At 38.6% G+C, this 24,237-nt stretch overlaps 1 protein-coding gene across 2 annotated transcripts in view; it reads left to right on the top strand.

Annotated features, from left to right (window-relative positions):
* The window catches only part of DARS2 (aspartyl-tRNA synthetase 2, mitochondrial), a 1,354,455-nt gene extending 1,330,803 nt beyond the window's left edge, over positions 1 to 23,652 (top strand). For both annotated transcript variants that reach the window (XM_044085228.1, XM_044085227.1), the window contains one exon: positions 22,977 to 23,652. In XM_044085228.1, coding sequence (XP_043941163.1) covers positions 22,977 to 23,386 — 410 coding nt within the window. In that variant the 3' untranslated portion in view covers positions 23,387 to 23,652. The remainder of the gene's footprint in view (positions 1 to 22,976) is intronic.
* The last annotated feature ends 585 nt before the right edge of the window (positions 23,653 to 24,237 follow it).

The raw sequence follows: 24,237 nt of genomic DNA, 5'->3' as shown, positions 1-24,237 counted from the left end.
AATGTTTCCATTTGTGTTTTTTCTGGATTTCCACATTTCTCTGCTTTATACAAACTTTCATAAAATTTCCAAAATATCTCCAATACCACTATGGGATCTTTGGTTATTTTTCTTGTTATAGGTTCCCTAAGTTTGGCAAAACCATTTTCTACCTTCTCTTGCCTAAGTTGCTGTGCTAAAAGTTGTTGTGTTTTGGAATTGTTAGCAAAAACAGTTGCTTAACAGTAGTCTTTCTATAAACTTATGCATATTATCCAGATACTCCATTATTTTCTCTTTAGCACTCTGCAGTTGAGCCTCTTCTTGTTCTGCAAGATTCCTTTTATTCTGCAATACTTTAACCTTTATCAACCCTTATAAATAATTCTCATTACTTCTTAACCATACCTTTTTACTTTTATTTTTACCGTATTTTTAAACTCCACTTTCATTTTATCCACTCACTAGCTAGCTATAACTTCTGAAGTTCTTTCTGCCTTTCCTAGTAACTCCCAAATAATTTCCACTACCCATTCTTTAAATTACTCTCTTTTTAACAGGTAGGTGCAAAGTTCCAGTGTCTCGTTTTTATTTTAGTTGTTATTGGCATATGATTTGCAATAGTTATTGGATGTGTGTCAAAACTCTCAATTATATGCCCATTTTCTTGAGGGGTATAATTTCTGTCTAGTCTAGCCCAGTTATTGTACTTTGGGGAATAATATGTAAATTCTCTTTGAGTTCCTACTACTGAATTCATATCTTCCATACCAAATATTTAGATAAATTTCTTCAGAAATCTACCCTCTTTTGTATTATTTTCCCTTCTAGATCCCCTGATACATCCTCAATGTTGCAAATCAAATCCCCGTCCCCATATTCCTTGCTGAAAGCTGATTATTTGTCCAAAAGCTTCTTATGCAATTTTAGAGGGAGTATAAGTAAATGCCAGAGCAATTCTCTTTCTTTGCCAGTAGCCCCTTACTACCACAAATCGCCTGTTATCTTTTTCCCCTCCCTCTTTTATCACTGTTGTAGCACCTCTAACAATTAATATAAGTACGCTTCTTTTCCATTGTCCCAGATATTCTGCTGAATATTCAGCTTGAAATTATTTCTTGATCAAATTCACGTTTATTTCTTTCCAGATGTGTCTCCTGTAACATTGCTATGTGTATTCTGCATTTCTTAATATAATTCAGTGATCTTTCTGTTTTGTCTATATCTGTGAAACCATTACATTCCATGATAATATGGAAAGTGTCACCTTTAGAAGAAGTTATTATTCCCACCTGTTATTTATGACAGCTTTTTTATGTCTATGTCCTACTTTTATGGTATATGTACCCACTAATGTTTGGCAGGTTGAACCTTTATAGAGCTGTTTCTTGTCATTTCCATTCAAACCTATGTCAAAGTTTACAAGACTTTTTTAGTGAAAACCTTCAAACAGAAAAAAGACATCCCCAAAAACACAACCATAACCTATTAACTTAAACACACGAAACTATGTGCATCTTCATGTAAATGAAGTTTAACCCTTCTAGCAGGAACAGTTGTCCTAATTAGACAGCTGCAAACATGGGCACTTTCTGACCTAAATTTAAGGTTATTCATGCTAAGACACATTTTACTGCATGTGCTCCTGCTTAAGACTAATTACTATCTGTTTTTTATCTTTATTCCCCCCAGATGTGAAAAACAACTTGCATGGTTTCAGGAAACATTAACTGTTAGCCTTAAATAAACCAGTGTTCTTGCTTTTTTAATTGCCTATAATCAGCTTGTTTCAATGGAAATATAACAGAAAAATGTAGCCCTCAGCAACAGGCTTCTAAAGACATGCTGAATATTGATTATTGAAGGAAAACTTTTCATTACATTCAGTGTTCTTTTATTTATTTGTTTCAACTTAAAACTTGTTACTAGATAAAGCCAGGGGTCTTAACCCAGACATTCACTATGAAAAAGTAAGAGAAGACACATCAGCTGTACATCTGTTATGATCTTTGTAACTTTTACATCCCATCTCCCACCTCAACAACCCAAGATTACAGCCTAGTAACTTAATCATGCTTTTGTTCAGCCTTTTTTTCCTCTCTCTAATTTGTAATGCGTGCATTTCTTAATATTAAAAAAGAGGAATAAAAAAGGCATCTGTTTACTTTAGTGCCTTATCACACACAACTGTAACTATTTGAAGTATTACCAGCTATGTCAGGAGAAGTAGGGCAGTTGATGTGTAATGTATGTCAGCATAGCTAGCTAGAATTTTGTAAAGAATTGTATGTCATTGTATATCAAACTGGTTTGTATAGATGCTTGTCTTGAAATAAATATTTGTAAAGCTGGTTGTATTAAAAATGTACTGACAGTGTGCCCTGCTGGACAGAAAAAGAAATGTATTATTGTAACTGTTTAAATGTATATGTTTTAACAGAGGATACTAGAAGAGAAGAGGTTAAGTGGAGTTCCAGCTTCCTTTGGAAAATAGTAAGAAATTAAATTACTGGGCCTAGGCCATAAAGATGTTATCTTACAGACAGTTTTGAATGAAGCAAGAAGCACAATGTTTGTAAGAAGCATGGTTTGTTGGTCTTTGTAGGAGGAGTAGAAGGTTGTAATTGTTTTATGACTTCCAGAAGCTGCACCAGATGTGAGCAATGCTCATGTGTGTGTATTATTGACATGTAGGTGCTAAACCCTGGTAGTTTCTAGCAATGGCAGGTTGCATGGGTACCAGACGTCAGATGACCAGATGTATGTGATGTCATTCTGTACAAAAGTAATGTTTTAATATTAGGTGAGACAGAAGTTTCAGGGCAGTCTGTTTCTTGGAACCTGACATACAAGGATCCTTCGACTACTTCATCTTGCTTTGCTCTATTAAATAAATAGGAACAGTAATTCTCTTGATCAGTCAGGAAAATATAGTGAGAATAGTTAAGTATTGTTTTTCTGTAACTGAGTGAATCTTTCCAGCTGTGTTATTTTTAATATTTCCTGTGATTGAAACTCTATTTAATGTAAATAGACATTTCAAATTTTCATGTTCTTTTATTATTTTTTTTTAAATATATTTAAACTTTTCATTATGGCTGGTCCTTTAGAGAATAGTTAACCTTTGAGAGTACTTATATCTGTTGGTGACACTGTGGCCACTCCTGAAGCCTGGCTGTTTGGTCAACATTACCATTTGTATTAATATTAGTTTCACTCAGTATAATTGGGTACCCTTGCAAGAGCCAGTAAAAAAGACAAGAACCCATAACGAGCTTGCAATTACCAATAGCAGTCCAAGAACAAATAAACCAAAATGGCAGAGTTACATCCAAAAATTTTAATGAGTAACACAAAGCTTTCGGATTACTCCTTCTTCAGTGTGATAAAGTTACATCAAAATGTTACTAGCATTTAAAATAAATGATATCGATCACATGATAATAGCCAACCAAATAAGGAGGAGGAGTAATCCAAAAGCTTTCTGTTATTCATTAAAATTTTTGGACGTAACTCTGCTGTTTTGGTTTATTTGTTCTTGGACTGCTATTGGTAACGGCAAACTCATTACAGGTTCTTGTCTTTTTTACTGGTTTCTTGCTGTGTCTACGAATCCTGTAAGCATCTTTTTAAAATGTCTTTGCCAACCACAGGAAGAACAACTACTGTTAATTTATTATTGAGTGATATCTTAGCTGAAAGAACTAATCCATTTTTACAAGGCATAGAAACTACGACGAATGGTGAGTTTTCATGTTCTACTTCTTTAGAAAATTTGTGTGTGCAGCGTATTAAGCACCTAGAGTATAAAGTCCAAGCCTTTAAAAAATTGCAGTAGCAATGGGTTAGCTTTTCTGCATATCTTCACTTGGGCGTGGTTCTGGGTGTTTTACGGGTACTAAAGATTCCATCCTATGGAAATAAGTACCCTGATCTTTTAAAAAGGTGGCAAGAATTGAACATTAAACTAGGGTTAGACTATACGACCCTAATGAATCAATTTTTTACGAATGTAGAAAAAAAGTATACAAGATGAGATCATTAACTTAGAAGGTGAATTGTCTGCACTACCTACTTTTAATAACAATATTACTGCCTATAATAGTATATTGGGGAGGCTAACACTCTGATAAAAACTTGAGCAACAAGAGAGAAATAAACTCAGTAGAGATATTAATGACTTTCACTCAGGTAACATCTTCTCTTGGCCTAAAGATATTAATAAAAGAGAAGCTGTGGAACATAATAACAGAACTCCATGAGGGTCTATGTCTGAATTAGACCATTTCTCTTCTGCTACTAATAGTAGTGAGTGACATGGTTATTAGAGCAGATACCGCTAATAATGAACCTGATAATTCGGTTACTGGACATGCTTTGAATAACAGAAATGATTCCTTGCATCAGATTTCCATTGAGTCTAACATAGCAGCTGAGCCATCCAATGAAATGCAGGATTTTTGCTGAGCCTCCTCAGCGATCCAGTTGAAACTACCAGAGAAGCTATCCAATCAGAATCAAGATACCACGAGAGAGGATGGTCATTCACCAGGAAGACAACGAGAGAGGCGAGCACAGGCCTGCAAACACAAAGCAGGGTGAAGAGATAAATATTGACTGTCCTATTTTTAATTTATCTAATGTAAAATTAACTGAAGCAGATATTCCTTTATTGAATAAAGGCATGAAGTTTATACCTGCACAGAAGGATAATATAGTAAGTGCGCTTTCTGATTTGAAACTTTTTACTAGGAATCTTAATTTTAAATTAATTTATAAAGATTCATATAAGCATGCTCCAATGAATTTTAAAAAGAGCAGCACTTTTATACCAGTAAGCAATCCTGTTATTACTGCCTTTCATAATATGTGTGAACAACAACTATATAATTCATATGAACAGGATAATTTTTTTTAAAAATTATAACTTATCTACTGCTGAACTAGAGGCATTAAAGAAATTAGAAATGAATAATGAAATCATTATTAAAGAGCCTGATAAAGGAGGGGGGGTTTAATGAATGTTACTGATTATAACAGTTGTATATATGAATTATTGTCTGATACAACTACATTTAAACGAATAATATATAGTGATGTGGTCAAATGCATCAGTCAAGTTAATATGATTTTGTTTTAATTACAATCCAATAATATATCTACTGAACTATTAAATTACTTTTCTGTGCCCTGTCCTAAAACACCTATCTTATATGGCTTGCCTAAAATACATAAATCAATTACAACCCCTCCCATGAAGCCTATTGTCTCTGGGAGGGGTTGGTTAACTGAACCTATCTCTATTTACAATCTGCATTAAGTGAATTTTTAGTTTATGCAAAAAGTTATATTAAAGATACAGGTGATTTCTTGAATAAGTTATTTGAATGGCAACAGAATGATAGTACGAGTTTGTATACATTTGTTGCGCTAGATATAAAATCACTCTCTACAGTTATCCCTAATAGTTATGGCATTGATGCCATAAGGGATATTTTCTGTAAATATAGTAAATTTAAAGGAAGAGAAATATAAACTCTATGCAAACTACTTGATATTGTACTTACTAATAATGTTTTTGTCTTTAATGATGCCTTTTACTGTCAGTTAACTGGTATTGTGATGGGTACTGCCATCACAAATACATATGCAAATGTAACCCTTAGTGAATGGGAGGAAAATATGTATATAACTGTCTCCCTAACTTCAGACCTCATATGAGGTTCTATAAGCATTTTGTGGAAGATGTGTTTTTTGTTTGGGGTGGTACCCAAGATTGTTTAAATTAAATTTTTACATACTTGAATTCTACAACACAGTTTTTAAGGTTTGAAATGACAACGTCGTCCACAGAAATACACTTTTTGGATGTGCATTTAATCTGGAATAATAGAATTTTGGATGCCAAAATATATTTAAAAAAGGTTCACAAAAATAAATACCTACATAGAAAAAGCATGCATCTGAACTATACCTTTCAAGGTATAGTAAGAGTCAGTATTTTCAAGCTAGTAGACTTAATACTAATGACAGTGTTTATACAGAACAACTACATGATATAACATGAATTTCAGCAGAGGAGATATGATCATAAATTATTACCAGACGAAAAGAATAAAGTACTTAGAGTGGTAGAAGAGCTAAACTTTATTTTTCTACATTGTGTGATACTACTCGCATTCCAAGAAATACTAATAACTATTTAAGATATACTACTACCTATAGCAGATGTACATCTGAAGTTAGAAAATTAATAAGTAATAACTGGGGTATTTTGAATGTTCTGCCAGAAGTGAACACTATTATTCCATCACATCCCTTATTTGCATATAAAAATTCTACCAATCTAAAAAATGAACTATGTTATGTGGTATCAATAAAATCTGTGCTGAAATGTAAACAGTTATGCTTAAAATAATACTTTTTAAAGAAATGTGCCATGAGATTTTTTTATATGTAGAATTATTTTTATATGTAGAATTATTTCTGTCTTTTTAACAAAAAGTGTCTTAATTAATTCTGTTATTTGTTTGGCTATCTGTTATCATGTGATTGATATCACTTATTTTAAGTGCTAGTAATATTTTGATGTAACTTTACCACACTGAAGAAGGAGTAATCCGAAAGATTTGTGTTATTCATTAAAATTTTTGGACATAACTCTGCCATTTTGGTTTATTGTTTTACCTTTGCAAGAGCCTTAGTTAGCTGGCTTTGTAGTGTCTGGTGGCGGTGATAACAGTCTTATAGTCTGGACAAAAAGGGGCACAGTGGGTAAATATGTGCCAAGCTTTCCCAGGTGTCTGTGTTTGAAAATCAAGTCTCACTGTGTGTGTGTGTGTGTGTGTGTGTGTGTGTGTGTGTCTGTCAGCTACTTGGAACAGGGACAATGAAGCACTGGTTTCACAGAGCGGGTGCTGGAAGACTTGGCTTGGATACTCAGCTGAGGATTTATCCTTATAGTTGTGCTAGTGGAGAGCCTTATTGGGGCCCTGGAAGGTGACACATATAAAGAAATCCAGACCCCAGGCTGTGTTCCCTGTGTGCTCTTAAGGGAAATTGTGCTTGATACAGAGAGGTCTGCATCTGGAAATATTGAGTATATCCATTTGTATTCCAAGTGAACATCCCTCTCCAGTGTCAGTGGTGAGGATTTAAGCTCCTTGATTACTGGCTTAGAGTGGGAATGTCACATATTGGTGAGCAGTGGATATTAATTGAATTTCTGTAGGCAGTTGTCACTAAAGGTGTTTCCTCTCAGCAGCCACAAGGTAAACATTCAGAGTTTCATTTCACAGCATTTTTATTTATTTATTTTTGTATTAGTTTAATTTAGTCAAGGAAAGCAGGCAAAGATGTCAGCAGAGGACTATGGCAAGCTAACAAAGAACCAGTTGGCCAAGGTGTGTGAGCCAAAGGACTGGTGTATGCCAACCCAACTAAAGAGGAAATGATTTCAGCCTTAGTCTCAGCTCAGACCAGCAGCCAGGAAGATGACCATTCTTGTGATGGCAATTTGCAGCCCTCAGAAACAGGACAGTTCACCTTTTCCTCAGAGGACTTAAAAAAACAATCTGGAGTTAGAGACTGGAGGTCAAACATTTGGAATTAAAATCAGCAGAGAGACTGTGGCATTTGGAGGCTGAAGAAAACGAGAGACTGCAGTGTTTGGAGGCTGAAGAAAACGAGAGACTGCAGTGTTTGGAGGCTGAAGAAAACGAGAGACTGCAGTGTTTGGAGGCTGCAGAAAACGAGACTGCAGTGTTTGGAGGCTGAAGAAAACGAGAGACTGCAGTGTTTGGAGGCTGAAGAAAACGAGAGACTGCAGTGTTTGGAGGCTGAAGAAAATGAGAGACTGCAGTGTTTGGAGGCTGAAGAAAATGAGAAGCAGCGTCAATATGAGAGGGATATGATGACTCTTCGCCAGAGTCATGGAGGTAATGGGGAAGGGAATAACCAAACCCCAGAAGCAACAAAGGTCAGTAAATTTCTTTCACAATCTACATTGGGGCCCTGGAGGGTGACAGATGTAAAGAAATCCAGACCCCAGGCTGACTGTGTTCCATGTGTGCTCTTTAGGGAAATTGTGCTTGATGCAGAGGGGTCTGCATCTGGAAATACTGAGTGTATCCGTTTGTATTCCAAGTGAACGTCCATCTCCAGTGTCAGTAGTGAGGATTCAGGCTCCTTGATTGATTACTGGCCTAGAGAGGGGATGTCACAACAACTAAAAGTAGTTTGCTATATAACGTATAATGTATATCATGAAAAGCTTTCATAGAAATACTGTTAAGAACAGAAGTTGTTTTGCTTACATATACGTTTCTTCTTCTTCCCTTCCCCTTAGTATCCTTCCAAATATTAATAAAGTAAAGTGAGGCAAATGCCTTTCACAAATTTAACAAAGTCAACAAAAGTCCGTTCTTTCCACCTTTTCTTGTGTGTACAGCCATATTTCACAAATGAATGTAATTGATGTTTTGCAGTCTCAAATGTATTCACTAATTTCCATGTTGCTGGTCTTCTTCCTGTTCATCTCCTTCTCCCAACTCTAGACTGTGGTTCAATTCCAAGGTTCTCCCAGCTCTTCTAGTGAACTTATGTGCTTTTCTTTGTCTCACAAGCATTTTCCGTTGGAACATTGGAAAAGGTTTATGTGGCAAAGCCTCTGTATGAGCTTTATTATCAGAAGAAAGAAACAGAGTACCTTTCTGCTCAATGCCTCACTTTTTGTTCGACAAACTTTTCTATTTCCTCCTTAGCCTGTTCTGCATAAAAAATACTTTGAATCATAAAGGAAAAAATATTCTGAAGACAGCTGAGTACAGAACCTTGAATATTACACGTCTCACGACATTCCGATTGCTGGAATAAATTTGCATCTTTTTTTTGCCTGGTGTACAGTAAATCATCATTTTCTAACAAAACTCTGTATTCATCTTTTAATACTTTCATCTTCTGCCACAGTTTTGTCAGAATAAACTCTTTTTTTTTACTAATACAGGTCTTGGCTGACTTCTCGTGGCCAGGTTTGGAGTGTACACACAATGTGCCTTTTCAGTTAACAAATCCTGTTGCTTATTTGTCTTCACAAAATTAATACAGTCCATATCTTCCAGTTTTTCACGTACAAGAGAAAATCTCAGTTTTCTCTGTGAGCTCTGTCCTCTAATTCTATTTTTGAAACATCTTTTCCTGAGCAGTCTCATATTCAGCCAGCCTCTTCTTCATTTCAACCTTTGATTTTTACATTTTTTTTCAGTTCATCTGAATATCTGTTTAGAGCGTCTTCCATTTCTCCAGCCTTTTCTTATTTGACTTGATATACTCTTTCAGTGTTTTATTTATTTTAATCCGCTCTGAGCTCATTTGACTTACTTTTTCCCTTTAGGTTACTGGAAACCATCTCTTGCACCAAAGCTGGAGCTTGAACTCCTTCTTGCTGAACAACTACAGGATTCCACCCACTCAGTGTTTTCTCTTCACTTTTTTTAGTTGATTTTCTTTCATGTTTTCTAAATTTCTTCTTTACTGGCATCCAGGCAGAGTACTTACTACATATATTGAAAATGGCAGAATACCTGGCCTTTATCTTTTCAGTTTCTTTTCTCACACTGGGAGAGCTGACGTTAAGCTGTTGACCAGTGTGCAGCCATCTTGGAAGTGCCAGAAATGGAAAATAAGTCTTATGTTTTTATTTATTTTATTTAACATGTGTTGACCGGGAAAGTCCGACTAGGTTCCACAGATCCTGTTTTCAGTGGAGGCCCGGGGAGAAATGCTCCAGAAGCATGTTTTTAGAACCTATGTTAAGTATTTGAATACTATGATCACGAGGGTCACCCCAAAAAAAGAGATATTTCACAGTACTATGTTAAGGTGTTAAAGAAGACATTATTATTATAATGGTTTAGATTATGGAATGTTTTTCCTCATTTATTCTCTGTCCTCCACAGACCATCAGCTCTCCCTCCAGGCCACCTTAATGATAACATTTGTCCCTCCTCAAAAGCTCTACAGCCCATTCATTTCTGAGACAAGAATTGGGTAGGCCAGGAGTGGGACCACCATATTTTCAGATGGGTAAGTTTTTTTTTGCTGAGCCCTAACTTTCCATACAGTAAGTAGGACATCTAATGGGCAAAGCACATGCAAATAGGTTTATAGGTGATAAGTAGGCTAATGGCATAAGAGCCTTTACCAGCCTAGCCAGTAATACCCAGGATATATCAACATTATATCTTGATTCTCCACATATGGGATGGGATAGTATTGGGGTGGTGGGTCTTTGGATGTTGGAGCCCTGAGTCATTTTGCAGTCTGCCTCTGTCCATAAGGGACATGGGCATTACTCCTAGAGTGACTTTATGATTCCCCATCCATTTATCTAAATTATTTTTGAAGAGAGTGCGGGACAGGCTTTGTTTTACGAAAATGGGACATTTATTCCATAGACAAGGTAGCCTTTGGGATATGAATCTGTCTCTCCAGCAAGTTCTGTTAAGAGTCACAGTTAAGGTTCAGGTCCATGGAATGCATAAACCTCATTTAATTTTTCTTGTGAATATGTAAGATTTTCAGAAGGGCTAGATCAGAGAATGCCTTGTAGGTCAGACATAAGTCACTTCTCAATAAACGATATGAGACTGAGTAAAGGGACAGGGCCTTTATTTTTAGTGAGAAACCTCAGGGGCCACTCTAATTGGTGTAAATACCTGATTAGGTGGGTCTACTTCATTTAAACGAAAGACCACTTCACCAACACTCATTTAACCGAGACCATATCACCGACAAGTGAAATCGCCGAAAAAACACTTCACCGATCATCAGTATGACGACTTTGACATAACCGACTTTCAGACCATCGACAGTATTTAACAGCACCATTTCTTAACCTTGCAAGTCTTCCCATTTCCATATCTGCTAGCTTACTTCCTTGTACTGTAAATAATATTAACGCAACAAAATTAGAAGTCTCTGAAGAGTATCAATACTTGCAAACTCATCCTGTGAAGTGACATCCTTCTCAAGTGTTATGTGCAGTATAGCCATAATACAATTAAAGCAGTAATGACAGTGTCTGTCAAACCAGCAATCACAGCAAACCGTACCATACCATAGAATCATAATGTATAGAACTCCCTTATTAGCAATGTATGCCATTATATTCCCGTGAACCATTTTCTGCAAAAATTAAATCAACGAAAACAGGACTTCAAATTATCGTGTACACTTAGAAGTGTTCAAAAGTCGTTTTCCATCTAGCTCATGCTGTTCTGTTCCAGTTCCTCGTCTGTCCACAAATTTATAAGTCAAATAACATCATAAATTTATAAATGATATCAAGAGCTGAAAACATAAATAATGTGAAAGTAATATATAGTCATATCCTGCTACTTCTGACCTTTAAACTGAAAGTAAATCTTAGATAATATCAGCATTAATATACTGCCATTAAATCTTCAGCCATTTAGCTATAGCTTTAACAAACTCTAGCTGGCTGTAAGAGTCTTTATTTTCTAGTACAGTTTGAAATTTAGCGTGTCTTTTCAGTAACTTACGTTTTTTTGGGTGAAGGGATATTACTTCACTACTTATACTTCGCTATACAGAAATACGGTGATTCAAAGCTCGGTGAAGTGATTTTTTGGTTATTTCAAGTCTCAATCATGTAGTCTCGCTAAATTTTATGTAAGTGAAGTGGTCTTTTGTTTAAATGAAGTAGACCCAATTAGGTACATGCAGAGGGAAGCATTATACTTGATTATGGGCCTGTTGAGGAACAAGTACAATGGCACCGTGACTTCCTTTGACTTTGATGCCTTTGCTTATACGTTGAGCCACACAGAAGGATTTCCTCACTACTGCTACCGTGCGATCAAAGTTTAGGTTGCTGTATATCTGTGTTCCTAGGTCCCCTCACCATTGGGTCTTCTTTTAGGGGTGTGCTATCAGTATTATAATTTAAAGAGATATCTCATTTATTGAAGAGTATGATTATGCATTTTTTAGTATTTAGTCTCAGACCATGGTTTTGGCACCAGTCGTTTATCAATTTTAGACCTGTTTGTGGGAAGTCAACATCATTTGGGGATTCGATGATTGCTCCCAGCTTACAGTCTTCAGTGAACTTCATAAGCCAGTGGCCCCAAACATTGACCTTCACTTCAGAGAAGTATATACCAAACAGGAGAGGTCCTAGCACTGAGCCCTGTGGGACACCGCTAGTAACAGATGTCCTATCCGGAAGTGGTTTCACCTATCCGGACATATCCTGTCAGTGAGCCAGTTTGCTATCCACCTGATGATATAGGGGTTTATGCCTAAAACAGTAAGTATATCTATGATCCGTGAGTGGGGAAACCCATCTTCTGGGATGCGTATTTGTCTGGTCTCCACTGGGGGACCAGTACACTTTGCTTGCCCCTGAATGTGCTGTCCATTACACCTTAGAAAGACAAGCAGGCACAGGCTCCATCACTGTCCCTCTATTGTCAGCCCCAGAAAGCACCCAAGCTGCTGTTCGATCTTTGGTCACCTGGGTCATAGTGAGGGCTTTACACTGTACACTAATAGAGTTCTGAAAGAATTATACACTGTTCAGTCTAGGATGGGTTATATTAGACATTTTAACAGTTAAAGTGGTTCTTACATGCCGTGATGATTTGAATATCAAAAATATAGATGCAGGCTGATAATCTAAGAAATATGTTTGAATTTCATGAGGCATTACAGAAAGGATAAACTTTGTCTTTAGACTGCAACTGTATTAATGTTGTCTGGGCTAGAGTAGCCCTTGTAATTAGTTTTTATACTGCAACAGTGACAGTAAGTCACATATTTTGGTTCTTTTAAATAGGCTGTGAGTTATAGATATTCGTTGAATTAATTAAGATTGGTGAGGACACTAAGCTTATGTAAATGGCAAAGTTTTTTTAATAGTTTATTTTTATTGAGTTGCGAGTAGCCTTGATAATTGTCTGACACCGTCACATGTAAACAGATTGTTGGCTAAATCAGGAAAACATTATTCAGTTATTATCTTTAGAGTGCAAAACGAACAAATGTCTCAGCCAGCTCCTGGTTTGAAATATAAATATTGGTAGATTGTAACTGTGAAATATGCATAGTGTGGGTCAGGAGAGTGTACATAATGGATATATTACTTAACTTTTACATATTGATAATACATTTTTTTTCTTTTTTTCTGTGAATTGTAATTGTAAAGCATCAGTCAAATGGCAAGTTTGTTACAACACCTGCACTTACTCTTTGAAGGAGTAGCTTTTAGAATTGTAAATTTGCCTTCTGCATGATAATGTTATTGTTAATTTAAACAAGGAGGAAATAAAAATGAATGTTGATTATTCATATGCTAGACATTGTTTTATTTATTTGAAATTTGGTGACAGGATAAGTGGACTGGTCATTTGACCCTTTTCAGCCACAACCCTAGTTCCAGAGTATACAATACAATAAACAATTGATAACAAAAGTGAAGATACATCATACTTAATATGATAAGAAACAATGTCAAAAGTAAATACCCATAGAAAAGGAGTAGCAAGAAAACAACAATATTCACAGTATTTCATATACTTAAAGTATTTGTAGTGCTTAAAGTGGAGTTCTCTTAGCAGAGTGATACCTATACAGTAGAAAGTCGATTATCCAGACTAATTGGGACCTAGGTTAGTTCGGATAATCAAACATACATTGAAATTGGTAAAAAAACTTCTAAAATCTTGTTTTTTCTGCACTCTGGATACACTTTTCAACCATTCAGCAAGTCTAGTGGACAATAAAGAATATTTTTTACACACACAAATTGGGCTACAAGTTAAAAAAAAATGCATAAGCTAATACATATAATGTTTACATATTCAGACTTTGATTTTTTCCTACCCAAAAACTTTGGAAGCCTGGGTTCGGATAACTGACGTTTCTGATAATCAACTCTCTACTGTATGTAGTACTTGTAAAAAATTCAGCTATACTAAGTCCACAAGCAACGTATTCAGTCTCGTGAAAGCAATTGCAGGCAGTTTTTTCTTGTAGATGTTCCTTCAGTTTAGCCCTGAAGCCATCCAGTATTATTTGAGAGCTTATTTCTCTGGTTAGTTGATTCGTATTACTGGCCTGTGAGACCCTTTCCTGTGTGTTAGTCCCAAAACACCGTCTCTTCAAAGTAATGGCATCATCCTGGTTACCTCTAAATGAGAATGATTTTCTCATTTGTAACTTGGTTTTAGTGAGGGACATTGAACTAGCATGATAACTTTCTTAATGACAAAATAAGATAGGCTATAATTATCTTTGAATTTTCTTGTGCTTTAAGTGTTTTTATTTGTATTAACCCAGGATAGAGCACAGTTCCATATGGACCTTTTTAAGACTAAGCCCAGGAGCATTGCCTGATTAAAGTGACTTGGTTGAAGTCACATTCCTTAATCCTTTGCTCTAATTTGCAGACAGTTGATCCCACTAAGGTGTCTATGAGTAGATGTTCATCGTGCATACAGCTGCAGTCATCACACTTGGGTTATCCTGCCGTCAGGCGGGTCCTCGGTCGGCCGAATTCCAAAGTCTAGGTCCGGCGTTGGTTGTCGTCGCTTCTTCCCTGACGTCAGTGCAGCAGGGGTATAAAAGAGGCAGCCGATGCCATTTTCTTCAGTCTTTCTTGCCGTGCGATGCCCGAAGCAGAAGCAGTTCACAAGTGCTGGTCGGCCAGCTCCTGAGATTTACGAACAGTATTTCAGCCGAAGTCTTCTTTAAAGCTAAGTACCCCATTGGGGAAACTTTTCTTGCCTCAGACTGATGTCAGACAAAGTTAATAATTGCATTTCTTGTGGGAAGCAAATACCACATAAGGATTTTCACTCTTACTGTATACCTTGCTTAGGGCCAGACCACGACATCTCGCCCTGCCGTTGTTGTGCTAGGCTTAACAAGCGCACTATTAAGCGCCGGGCGGAGTTCGCCCTTCATTATTTTGGCAAAAAATATAATTATATCATGTTGTCGGATGCACAGACGCCAGTTTTAGGCAAAAGACGCAAGGATAAGGATAGACATCCGAGGCCTGCACCGAGTACTGAGATCACGCTTAGGCCGACTACCGGTTCTCAGCGAGGCACCTACGCAGCCCCTGACTACCGATGAAACTATTTTACCGGCGACTTCAGTACCCAATGCCGCAGGATCCTCGATCTCCATTCCCACTGCAGATACCGACGCCACTCTTGGCGGGGAAACCGAAATTTTAGCGAGGCCTGCCATTTCTGAAGGCGTTTTCAGGCCTACCACCTCCACTATTAAATCATTCACTAAGTCTAAAGCTGCAATGAAAGTTAAAAAACAAGGTCCTCAGACCCTCTCTCAAAGCCCCATGCCTAAAAAACAGATGATTAAAATAGCTGAGGATTTGATTACTCTCATCAGGGGTTCTCAACCCCCCTCAGACAAAAGACCCAGGTTGGAGGAAAACTACCCTTCCTCAGACCAGGCTTCTATTACTTCAGACCATTCTGAGGACCCAGGATTACACCTATTCCCCATTTGAAGACTCTGATGCTGAGGAGTCTATTCCCTCGGTCTCCCCCCCCCCCTGAGGACTACTCTTTTGGGGAAACCCTGCATACATTGAGAGAGCACTTCCACTGGGAAGGCCAAGATTACTCAGATTCCAAGAAAAGGCTCAGGGAATTTCTACTACTTCCCCAGCATAGGCCCCTGGCTATTCCTCCTGTCTTAGATATTTTGGATGATGTGTATGCAGAAGCCAGTCTTAATCCAGACTTATTACCTCCAGCCCCTGTTAAACCAGACAGATATTACCGGGTTCCTGATTCTCACCAGTTCCTTTATAAAAGCCATACTGCTGACCCAGAAACAATTTCACAGGGTCCCAAGGGGATTAAGGCCTCTACTGCTAAAAACCCTTTGCCTTTTGAGAGAGATTCTAGAGCATTAGAAAGGTGGGGGAAACAGGTGTATACATTAGCCACTTTAACCATGAGGGCATTAAACTGTCAATTTCATATGTTAAAATACCAACAGTTCTTGCTATCTCAGCTGAAAGGCAAAATGACACAAACAGAACAACCAGACTTGAAAGAGTTGCAGGATTTGTTGCATGGAGCAGAACAAGTGGGGAAACATACCTTGCAGTGTGGTTTTGATGCTTTAGAGGCCTCATGCAGAGCTGCTGTCACAGGGTCTGTCATACGTAGACATGCTTGGCTCAAAGAGCAAACCTTACCAGATCATGTCAAAGCAAAGTTATTAGATGCACCACTACAAAAAGATGTATTGTTTGGTGTTAAAGCTGAGGAGGTACTAAAGAAAATGGAGGAAAAAGCGAAATCTATGCAAACAGTTAAAGATTTCTTGCAGGTGCAGCCTCCACGCTTCAGCAGAAACTGGCCTTCAAAAAATTGGTCCTTTCCAGCCATGGACAGACACCAAAGGGGCAGATATAGACGCCCAAGGGGTAGAGGACAACCTCAAGGATCTTACAGAGCTAGACAGTGGCAAACACCAGCCCCCAGAGGTGGAGAAGATAGACCACAGTCATTTAGAAAACAGATGCAATGACTTTCCCCTATGCCTGACAAACAAAGCTATAATGGCAGCACCTTTGGGCAGAAAACTGGCCTTATTTTCAAAAAAACTGGCACATTGTTACACAGGACAAATGGATTCTGGATATTATAGACAGAAGCTACAGGTTCCACTTTCACACCCTTCCAGAAATGAGAGGCATGCCAAACCTGCCACAAAATCAATGGGCAGAGGCACAAAGGCAAATTTCCGCTCTCATGGATATGAAAGCAGTTCAAGAGGTACCTGCAAAAGAACAAGGTCAAGGTTTTTATTCAAGACTATTTCTGGTACCAAGGAAGGACAAAGATTGGAGACCCATCTTAGACCTATCTATTCTAAACACATATCTAGAGGTACCAAAGTTCAGGATGCTCACATTACAGCAGCTTCTTCCCATGCTGGACAAGGAGTCTTGGCTGGTAACGCTGGACCTCAAGGAGGCATACCTGCATGTCCCTATCAGACAAGATTGCAGAAGATACCTCAGATTTCTTGCAGGTTCAACCCATTACCAATTCTCTGCATTGCCCTTTGGCTTATCTACTGTGCCCAGAGTGTTTACGAAATGCCTGGCATCAGTAATTGCCTTCTGCAGACAGTGGGGAATCCAAATCTACCCATATCTGGACGACTGCCTGATCCAAGCAGACAGAAAGGACCTTCTATCGCAACATCTGGCGTTTGTAATAAAACTGTTAAACTGCCTGGGGTACACGGTGAACAAAAAGAAATCAAAACAAATACCTTCTCAACAGATAATTTTCCTGGGTGCCAGCTTAAATACAACAACCCAGATGGCCTACCTCACGCCAGACAAACAAGGGCAACTTTCTCAATACTACAACAAAATGGCAACTTTAACCAGGCTAACTGCAAGGAAAATCCTGCAGGCTCTGGGGTTCATGGCATCTTGCATTCTACTAATACCATTTGCAAAGCTGCATATGAGGAAACTACAATGGTACCTAAAAAACTTATGGTCTCAGCACAGCCACAGCTTGGAAACAATTATACCACTCATTCCATGCCTTCAAAGGGAATTTTTCTGGTGGGCTCAAGCATGCCAAAGAAACACAGGTCTTCCTTTCTGTTTACCACAAGCAACTCAAATCATCACAACAGACACCTCAGACTACGCCTGGGGAGCACACATGGCAGGTCAGTGTATTCAGGGAAAATGGTCCCAAAAAGAGATGCACCTACACATCAACCAAAAAGAGATGCTAGCCGTGCAAAATGCTCTTATGACCTTCAAAGACCTACTGTATCCAGGCCAGCTATTAATAAGGACAGACAACACCACAGTCATGTGGTACATAAACAAACAGGGGCAACGCATTCATACCCCCTGTGCAGGCAAGCCATGACCCTGTGGAACACAGCACTGGAATTACAAATTCAACTACAGGCACAATTCCTGCCAGGGAAGGAAAACACACTGGCAGACAACCTAAGCAGAAATATGACAGACCCACACGAATGGAAGGTGCATCCTCAAGTCTTCTCAAAGATAACTCAGGCATGGGGACAGCCAGACATAGATCTATTTGCTACCCACAGAAATTACCAGTTGGAAAAATTCTGCTCAAGGACCTATCATCCACAGGCCTGGAAAGTGGATGCACTCTCTTTCAATTGGACAACATTGACAGTCTATGCCTTCCCGCCTCTACTGGCCAAAGTCCTATTAAAAATCAGAGCAGAGAGGCCACAAATGATTCTCATTGCTCCAGACTGGCCATGACAGCACTGGTATCCTCTCCTAAAGAGCCTGTCACACTCACCACCATGGATCCTTCCTCAAGTTCCTCTTCTGTTGTCCCAGCACAACTACAAGACCCTTCACAGCCAGCTCAGAACTCTAAATCTAGCTGCATGGAGAATACCTTAATTTACCAACAAACTCTCCTCTCCAAGGAGGTACAGGATGTCATGTTGGAGGCCAGGAGACCCTCTACTAGAAAAACATACTCCGCCAAATGGAAACAATTTTGTTCCTGGAATCAAGCAAAGGGTCAGAATCCTTGGGTAATAAATATACCTCAGATTTTACAGTACCTAACTGAGATGTTAAACAGTGGCCTCTCCTTCTCTTCCATCAAGATCCATGCTTCAGCCATTTCAGCACAATACAAAACGGATCCTCCTTTATTCTCACATCCTCTATTAAGGCAGTTCCTCAGAGGGGCAAAAAATATAAAACCCCCATGGAAACCACCAACTCCAGCTTGGGACCTCAACTTCGTATTGGAGAAGCTGACACTGCCTCCTTTTGAGCCGGCTTCTTCAGCAGAGCTACAATACTTGTCATGGAAAACAGCCTTCCTTCTGGCTATTACCTCAGCACGCAGGGTTTCGGAGCTACAGGCCCTCATGGCTGTGCAACCATTCATCATTTTCCATCAGGACAGGGTTTTCTTACGAACCAACCCTACCTTCATGCCAAAGGTAGTATCCAATGTGGCTTTGAATCAGTCTATTCATTTACCTATCTTTTATCCAAATCCACAGAACAAAGGAGAGAGGCTACTACATTCCTTGGGCATTCACAGGCAACTTCGTTATTACTTGGACAGAACAAAGTCATTCAGAAAATCTGAGCAGCACTTTGTGTCCTATGCTACAGGTGCTCAAGGAAAGGCTATTTCCAAACAGACTATTTCAAAATGGATAGCCCACTGCATACGCTTTGTTATTCATTTCATGGAAAATCAGTGCCTGTATACATCAGATCCCACTCCACCAGGGCTACAGCTACCTCAGCAGCTTTCCTCAGGGGGGTCCCTACCAAGGACATTTTGGAAGCAGCTACTTGGAGTTCAGTGCACACTTTCTCCAAGCACTACCACCTTCCACTATACTCAAAATCTAGAGCGGGCTTTGCCACAGCAGTCCTGCAGGGCATTCTAGCCCCTCCTAATTCCACTTAGTACCAGCCACCCTTACTTAGCTTTGGGATTCTACCCAAGTGTGATGACTGCAGCTGTATGCACAATGAACATAGTACAGTTTTGTACCTACCATAAATGTAGATGTTCGAGTGCGCATACAGCTGCAGTCCAGATTACCCTCCCTCCATCCCCTCTTAGGACAGGGCTTATGACAAACACCTTTAACATACAACCTATTTGGGGTATTCCTTTATGGTGTATTTGCTTGCAACTACTGTTTTGATTTATCTGCTTATGTATGTTTGCATGGCATCATGTTTTGCCTTCCTTTCTGGGGGCACCTGACATCTGAGGCAAGAAAACTGAAGAAAATGGCGTCGGCTGCCTCTTTTATACCCCTGCCGCACTGACTTCAGGGAAGAAGCGACGACAACCGACGCCGGACCTAGACTTTGGAATTCGGCCGACCGAGGACCCGCCTGATGGCAGGATAACCCAAGTGTGATGACTGCAGCTGTATGCACACTCGAACATCTACATTTATGGTAGGTACAAAACTGTACTTTCTCCGCTAATATAGGTGGTAATGAAGAGATGGATGCATTTTATGGGCGAGATTAATACTGCAACAGAAAATGTTGGGGCTTTCATAAAACCAAAGAGCTCTGCAGTACCTAAGGGGAACACAGTTACGTTTTAATGCACTGTACAAGTTCTTATTATAGACTACTTAGCAGAGATGTCTAGATATTTTCTGAGGCGCTTGAGTTTAGCTTTTGAGTGTAGCTGTTTCTCTGGGCTACATCAAGATGAGAACACACACCACTCGTTAGCTTTTGCGATTTATGAAATGTAACTAGACTGAAAGCTATTTATGATTATTGGCTTTAAATCTTTTTGTAGAATGGAGGCTGTGCTAGACTGTAAGTTTACTCAGTGTTGATGGTGTTTCTAGGACACTTATGGAAAATACTTTCATGTTTGCCATATTCCCTGTTGGTTTTCTTGATGGCTAGATTTGATTGAATCTTGGCTAGAAGACAGGGACATATAGTATAGGGTATTAGGATTATGTACATGTGCGGTATACTGGATGCTAGCCTTTATGCATATTTCATTCTAAGGTATTTCTGTCTGAGACATAATGGAATAGCTTATGACTTAGAGAAATGTATCAGAGCTGCTTGAATTGCTGGTACATAGGAATCTGTTATTTGATGTAGATAGAAAAGAGGACTTCAGAAAAATAAGGATATGAATGACTGCATACTGAAATGTTTCAGTGATGAGGATTGTAAGTAATATTCTGTAAGGGCAACAGGTTGAACACGATTGCCTGTACACTGACATGGGGTCTGCAAGGTGGTGGAAAGGGAGTACTGCATTTGCACAAGTGATGTATATACAGGACATTTATAGATCTAGGAAGGAAGTTGGTTATGGAAAAGGAATCAGGACAGATCAGTGGAATTAAAGATGAAGTGATTAAAATGAGTTACGAAGAAAGAATGTTGATCAGTAGAAGGGATGATTACTTGACTACATTGTATTAATTTTTCATTAATTATTTTATTTATTTTTAATAAAGATACATCCATTCTAGTTGTTATAAATGTAGGTTTGTTTTGAATAATAAAGTTGGTGTTCAAAATTCAGCATCATGTTTTCCAGGCTTATGATTAAAGATGCCAAATGAAAATGCCCTAAGCTTAAAATGACGTGTTCAGTGGAAGCAAGTAAATCTCACCATAGTAAAGGAGATTGTCTGTATCAAGATTATATATATTAAGTTTTGAAACATCGTTGTCTAGATCAAGGTAATGCTAAGATGCTTTTACTCAGAATGAACAATGATCATATCATGGTAATTTGTATATTTGTTTGTCTTTGATGGTGGTTGTTGTCTCTTTCGGCTTATCCCGGTTAGGGGTAACCACAGCGGAACTCCGGTCTGCTAATGTTTGGTAGTGGATTTTTACGTGCCGAGTTACCAGGCCTGACGCACAACCTTCAACGAAGGTACGCCCATTGATGCATGTCTCCACGCAGAAGACGCTCAAGCTGAGAATCGAACGGGACAACGTCTTGCTGTGAGGCGATAAAGCTACCGCAGCACCACTACCGCAGGTTTTGATGGTAAAAACCTGAATAAAGATTGTTTAGAAATGCACTGTCATGGTATGTACTTTGAGAGTATTTCCCTGGCTTTTACAGAAAAAGGTCTGTGTCCTAACATCTACCTAGTTAACAGAATGCAAGAAAATAATTTCAGTTGTATTCCACTCAGTACAAAAGAAAGTTACCTGACCATCTGAATGGTTAATAAAGTAGAGTTAGCAGTGGGTCCAGGAATTGGTAAGGTCATGCATGCATTCAGTGGGTGTGTCCTTTGAGCAGCTATTCTTTTTATGGAAAGGTTTTGTTTCTCTCTCTACCGTTTGCACCCTACACCTGGCAGGCATTGAGCCTCTTACTCTCTGTCCACTCATTAAAGTTTCCTGTCATACCTTAACTTGTGCCGGGACAAAGAGTAATACAGCACAGTGGGCACTATCTAGGCAGCTTATGAAGAGTGGCTACTTTTTTGGTAGGACCTTTGGAGTGCATTGTAGCGGCCTGAATGACCAGACCTCTTACAGTGCAAACCCCTTCAAGTGTCCATGTTTCTATGCTTACCTCAGTGCCTGTTACAACACTCAAAACTCATCTTTACACTGTTGTTTGCAGACACCTCATCTTCTTTGAGTCTCTGGGCACTGCAGTAGGACCAAGCTATGAGTTATCTGGGTCACAGTGAGCGATGTATCCCTTTGGTTCACAGAGCAGATTAAACTGACTGTTTAAGTGATCCTCTGCATAGGGAGAGAGGGTTCACAACAAGTATCTAGACTTTTTGGGCAAAACAACAAGTCTCTTCTTTAATCTAAAAAGGGAGACGTATCAATTGTCACTGTCATGAAACCATTCTTGTGTTCATGTACGTAATGAATCCACCAACATTGCATATATTTGTTGGTTATTTGGACTCCAGGTGGTGGTATCTGATTTTTTGAATAAGCCATATTACTCCGGTAGGAAGTGACTTAATATGTCAGAGAAATAAAGCAGATTGGGCCGAGAGAATGACTTGCTAAATTACAAAGCCAAATATTTAATTGAGTGAGGCCCTTCGTTCCAGTACATCGATAACTTTTCAGTGCAGTGATTCTAGCACTAATGGGCTGAGAGAATTTTTCTAAATTACAAAGCCAGAAATTTAATTGAGTGAGGCCCTTCATTCCAGTACATCGATAACTTTTCAGTGCAGTGATTTCAGCCATCTATTAGTGGTACCTATATAAAAGTGTTTTCTGTCACCATTTCATGCTTAGAACAAAATTAAAGTAAATGCTGTGTTACCATAACACTGTTACTGTATGGTTAAAGATTCAGTCATAAGCAATGGCAACATCTTAACCTAAATTAATCTGTATCTTCATCAACTTTTATTTAAATTTTTAGGACTGGACAGATATATTTCTCTTCTTGTGGGTGCTCAGAGTATCCGAGATGTCATAGCATTTCCCAAGTCTTTCCGAGGTCGAGATCTAATGAGTGGCTCTCCAGACTGGGTGTCCAGTGATGACCTGAAACCGTACCACGTCCAGGTCAGCTGGCCTGCTGACTCACAGAGTGAGATACCTGATGAAGAAACCTACAATGTTAGAAGATGGTGCTATGCTTTGAAATTGGACAGAGAAACAAGTCTGAATGCAGCTGATTGTAAAAATGCACCTCAAAACAGTACTGATATTTTAAAATGGCATACTCTGCAGTTTCCTTTCAGAAGGCCAGACATCCCTGTGTTTGCAGAGGAGGATTGCTCCGAATGGTTGGAGATCTGCAGTACTCCGTGCTTATTTCTGAATTAAGGCTCGCTAACTGTGCTTTAGTTCATGTAATGTAATCATTAATTTCATTTCAACTGTCTGTGACATTTTATTGTGTAGATTGTGAACTAGGATGCATGCATTTAATGCAAATCAAGGCTTTGTGTTATCATTTTTACAATGTTAAGATAACAGAAACCAGACACTTAATGAATAAACCTAGGTGCACTGTGGTGCATATGGTTTTGCACTAATGAATTATTTTCTTATTCTATATTTTTTACAGAAATAAAGATTTTCATGTTAAATTTGTAATTCTCTTCTATTGGATTAAGTTGGAACACAGTAGAGATTTAGACTTTTACTTAATAGTGGTTAGATGCAAATCTAACGGTGGTTAACTCTCCCCTGAAATTAATATTTTTTGGCAAGAGACCTACTTTTACTTTTATTTTGCTAACAATCCTATAAAGAAAGAGGGTGCATTTTCCTTATCTTGAGCATCTCTCTGAGCAAGAATAAACCAAATCCCCTGAGGGAAACCGAATTCTGAAAAGTTGTCTGTATCAGTGGTTCTTTTTTTGTTGTTGCTGCTTTTCTGCCCAAGGTCATGACCTCAGTATGAGGAGTTAACAGAACAGCAGCAATAGATCTGTTTCTTGCATTGCATAATTTAGTCTCCCTCTTGTATGTATTTATCAATATAAACACTTTGAAACTATTCGTAAATTTATAAAGACTATGTATGCTTCATGCAGCAGTGTATATGGACGATGGTATGCTATTGTTCTGTATTCACACTGTTGGATGAGTTGAGACGATCTCTCAGAGAACTTTCCAGGGTTTTTCCATTAGCTGGCATCAGATACAACTGAGAGGTTATGACTAGCTGC

The sequence above is a fragment of the Protopterus annectens genome, chromosome 10.part0 (genome assembly GCF_019279795.1).
Source record: "Protopterus annectens isolate FY-2018-M chromosome 10.part0, PAN1.0, whole genome shotgun sequence".
In the NCBI taxonomy this organism is placed as follows: Eukaryota; Metazoa; Chordata; order Ceratodontiformes; family Protopteridae; genus Protopterus; species Protopterus annectens.
Note: the sequence above shows the minus strand (reverse complement) of the source record. Positions and strands in the feature narration are given on the sequence as shown.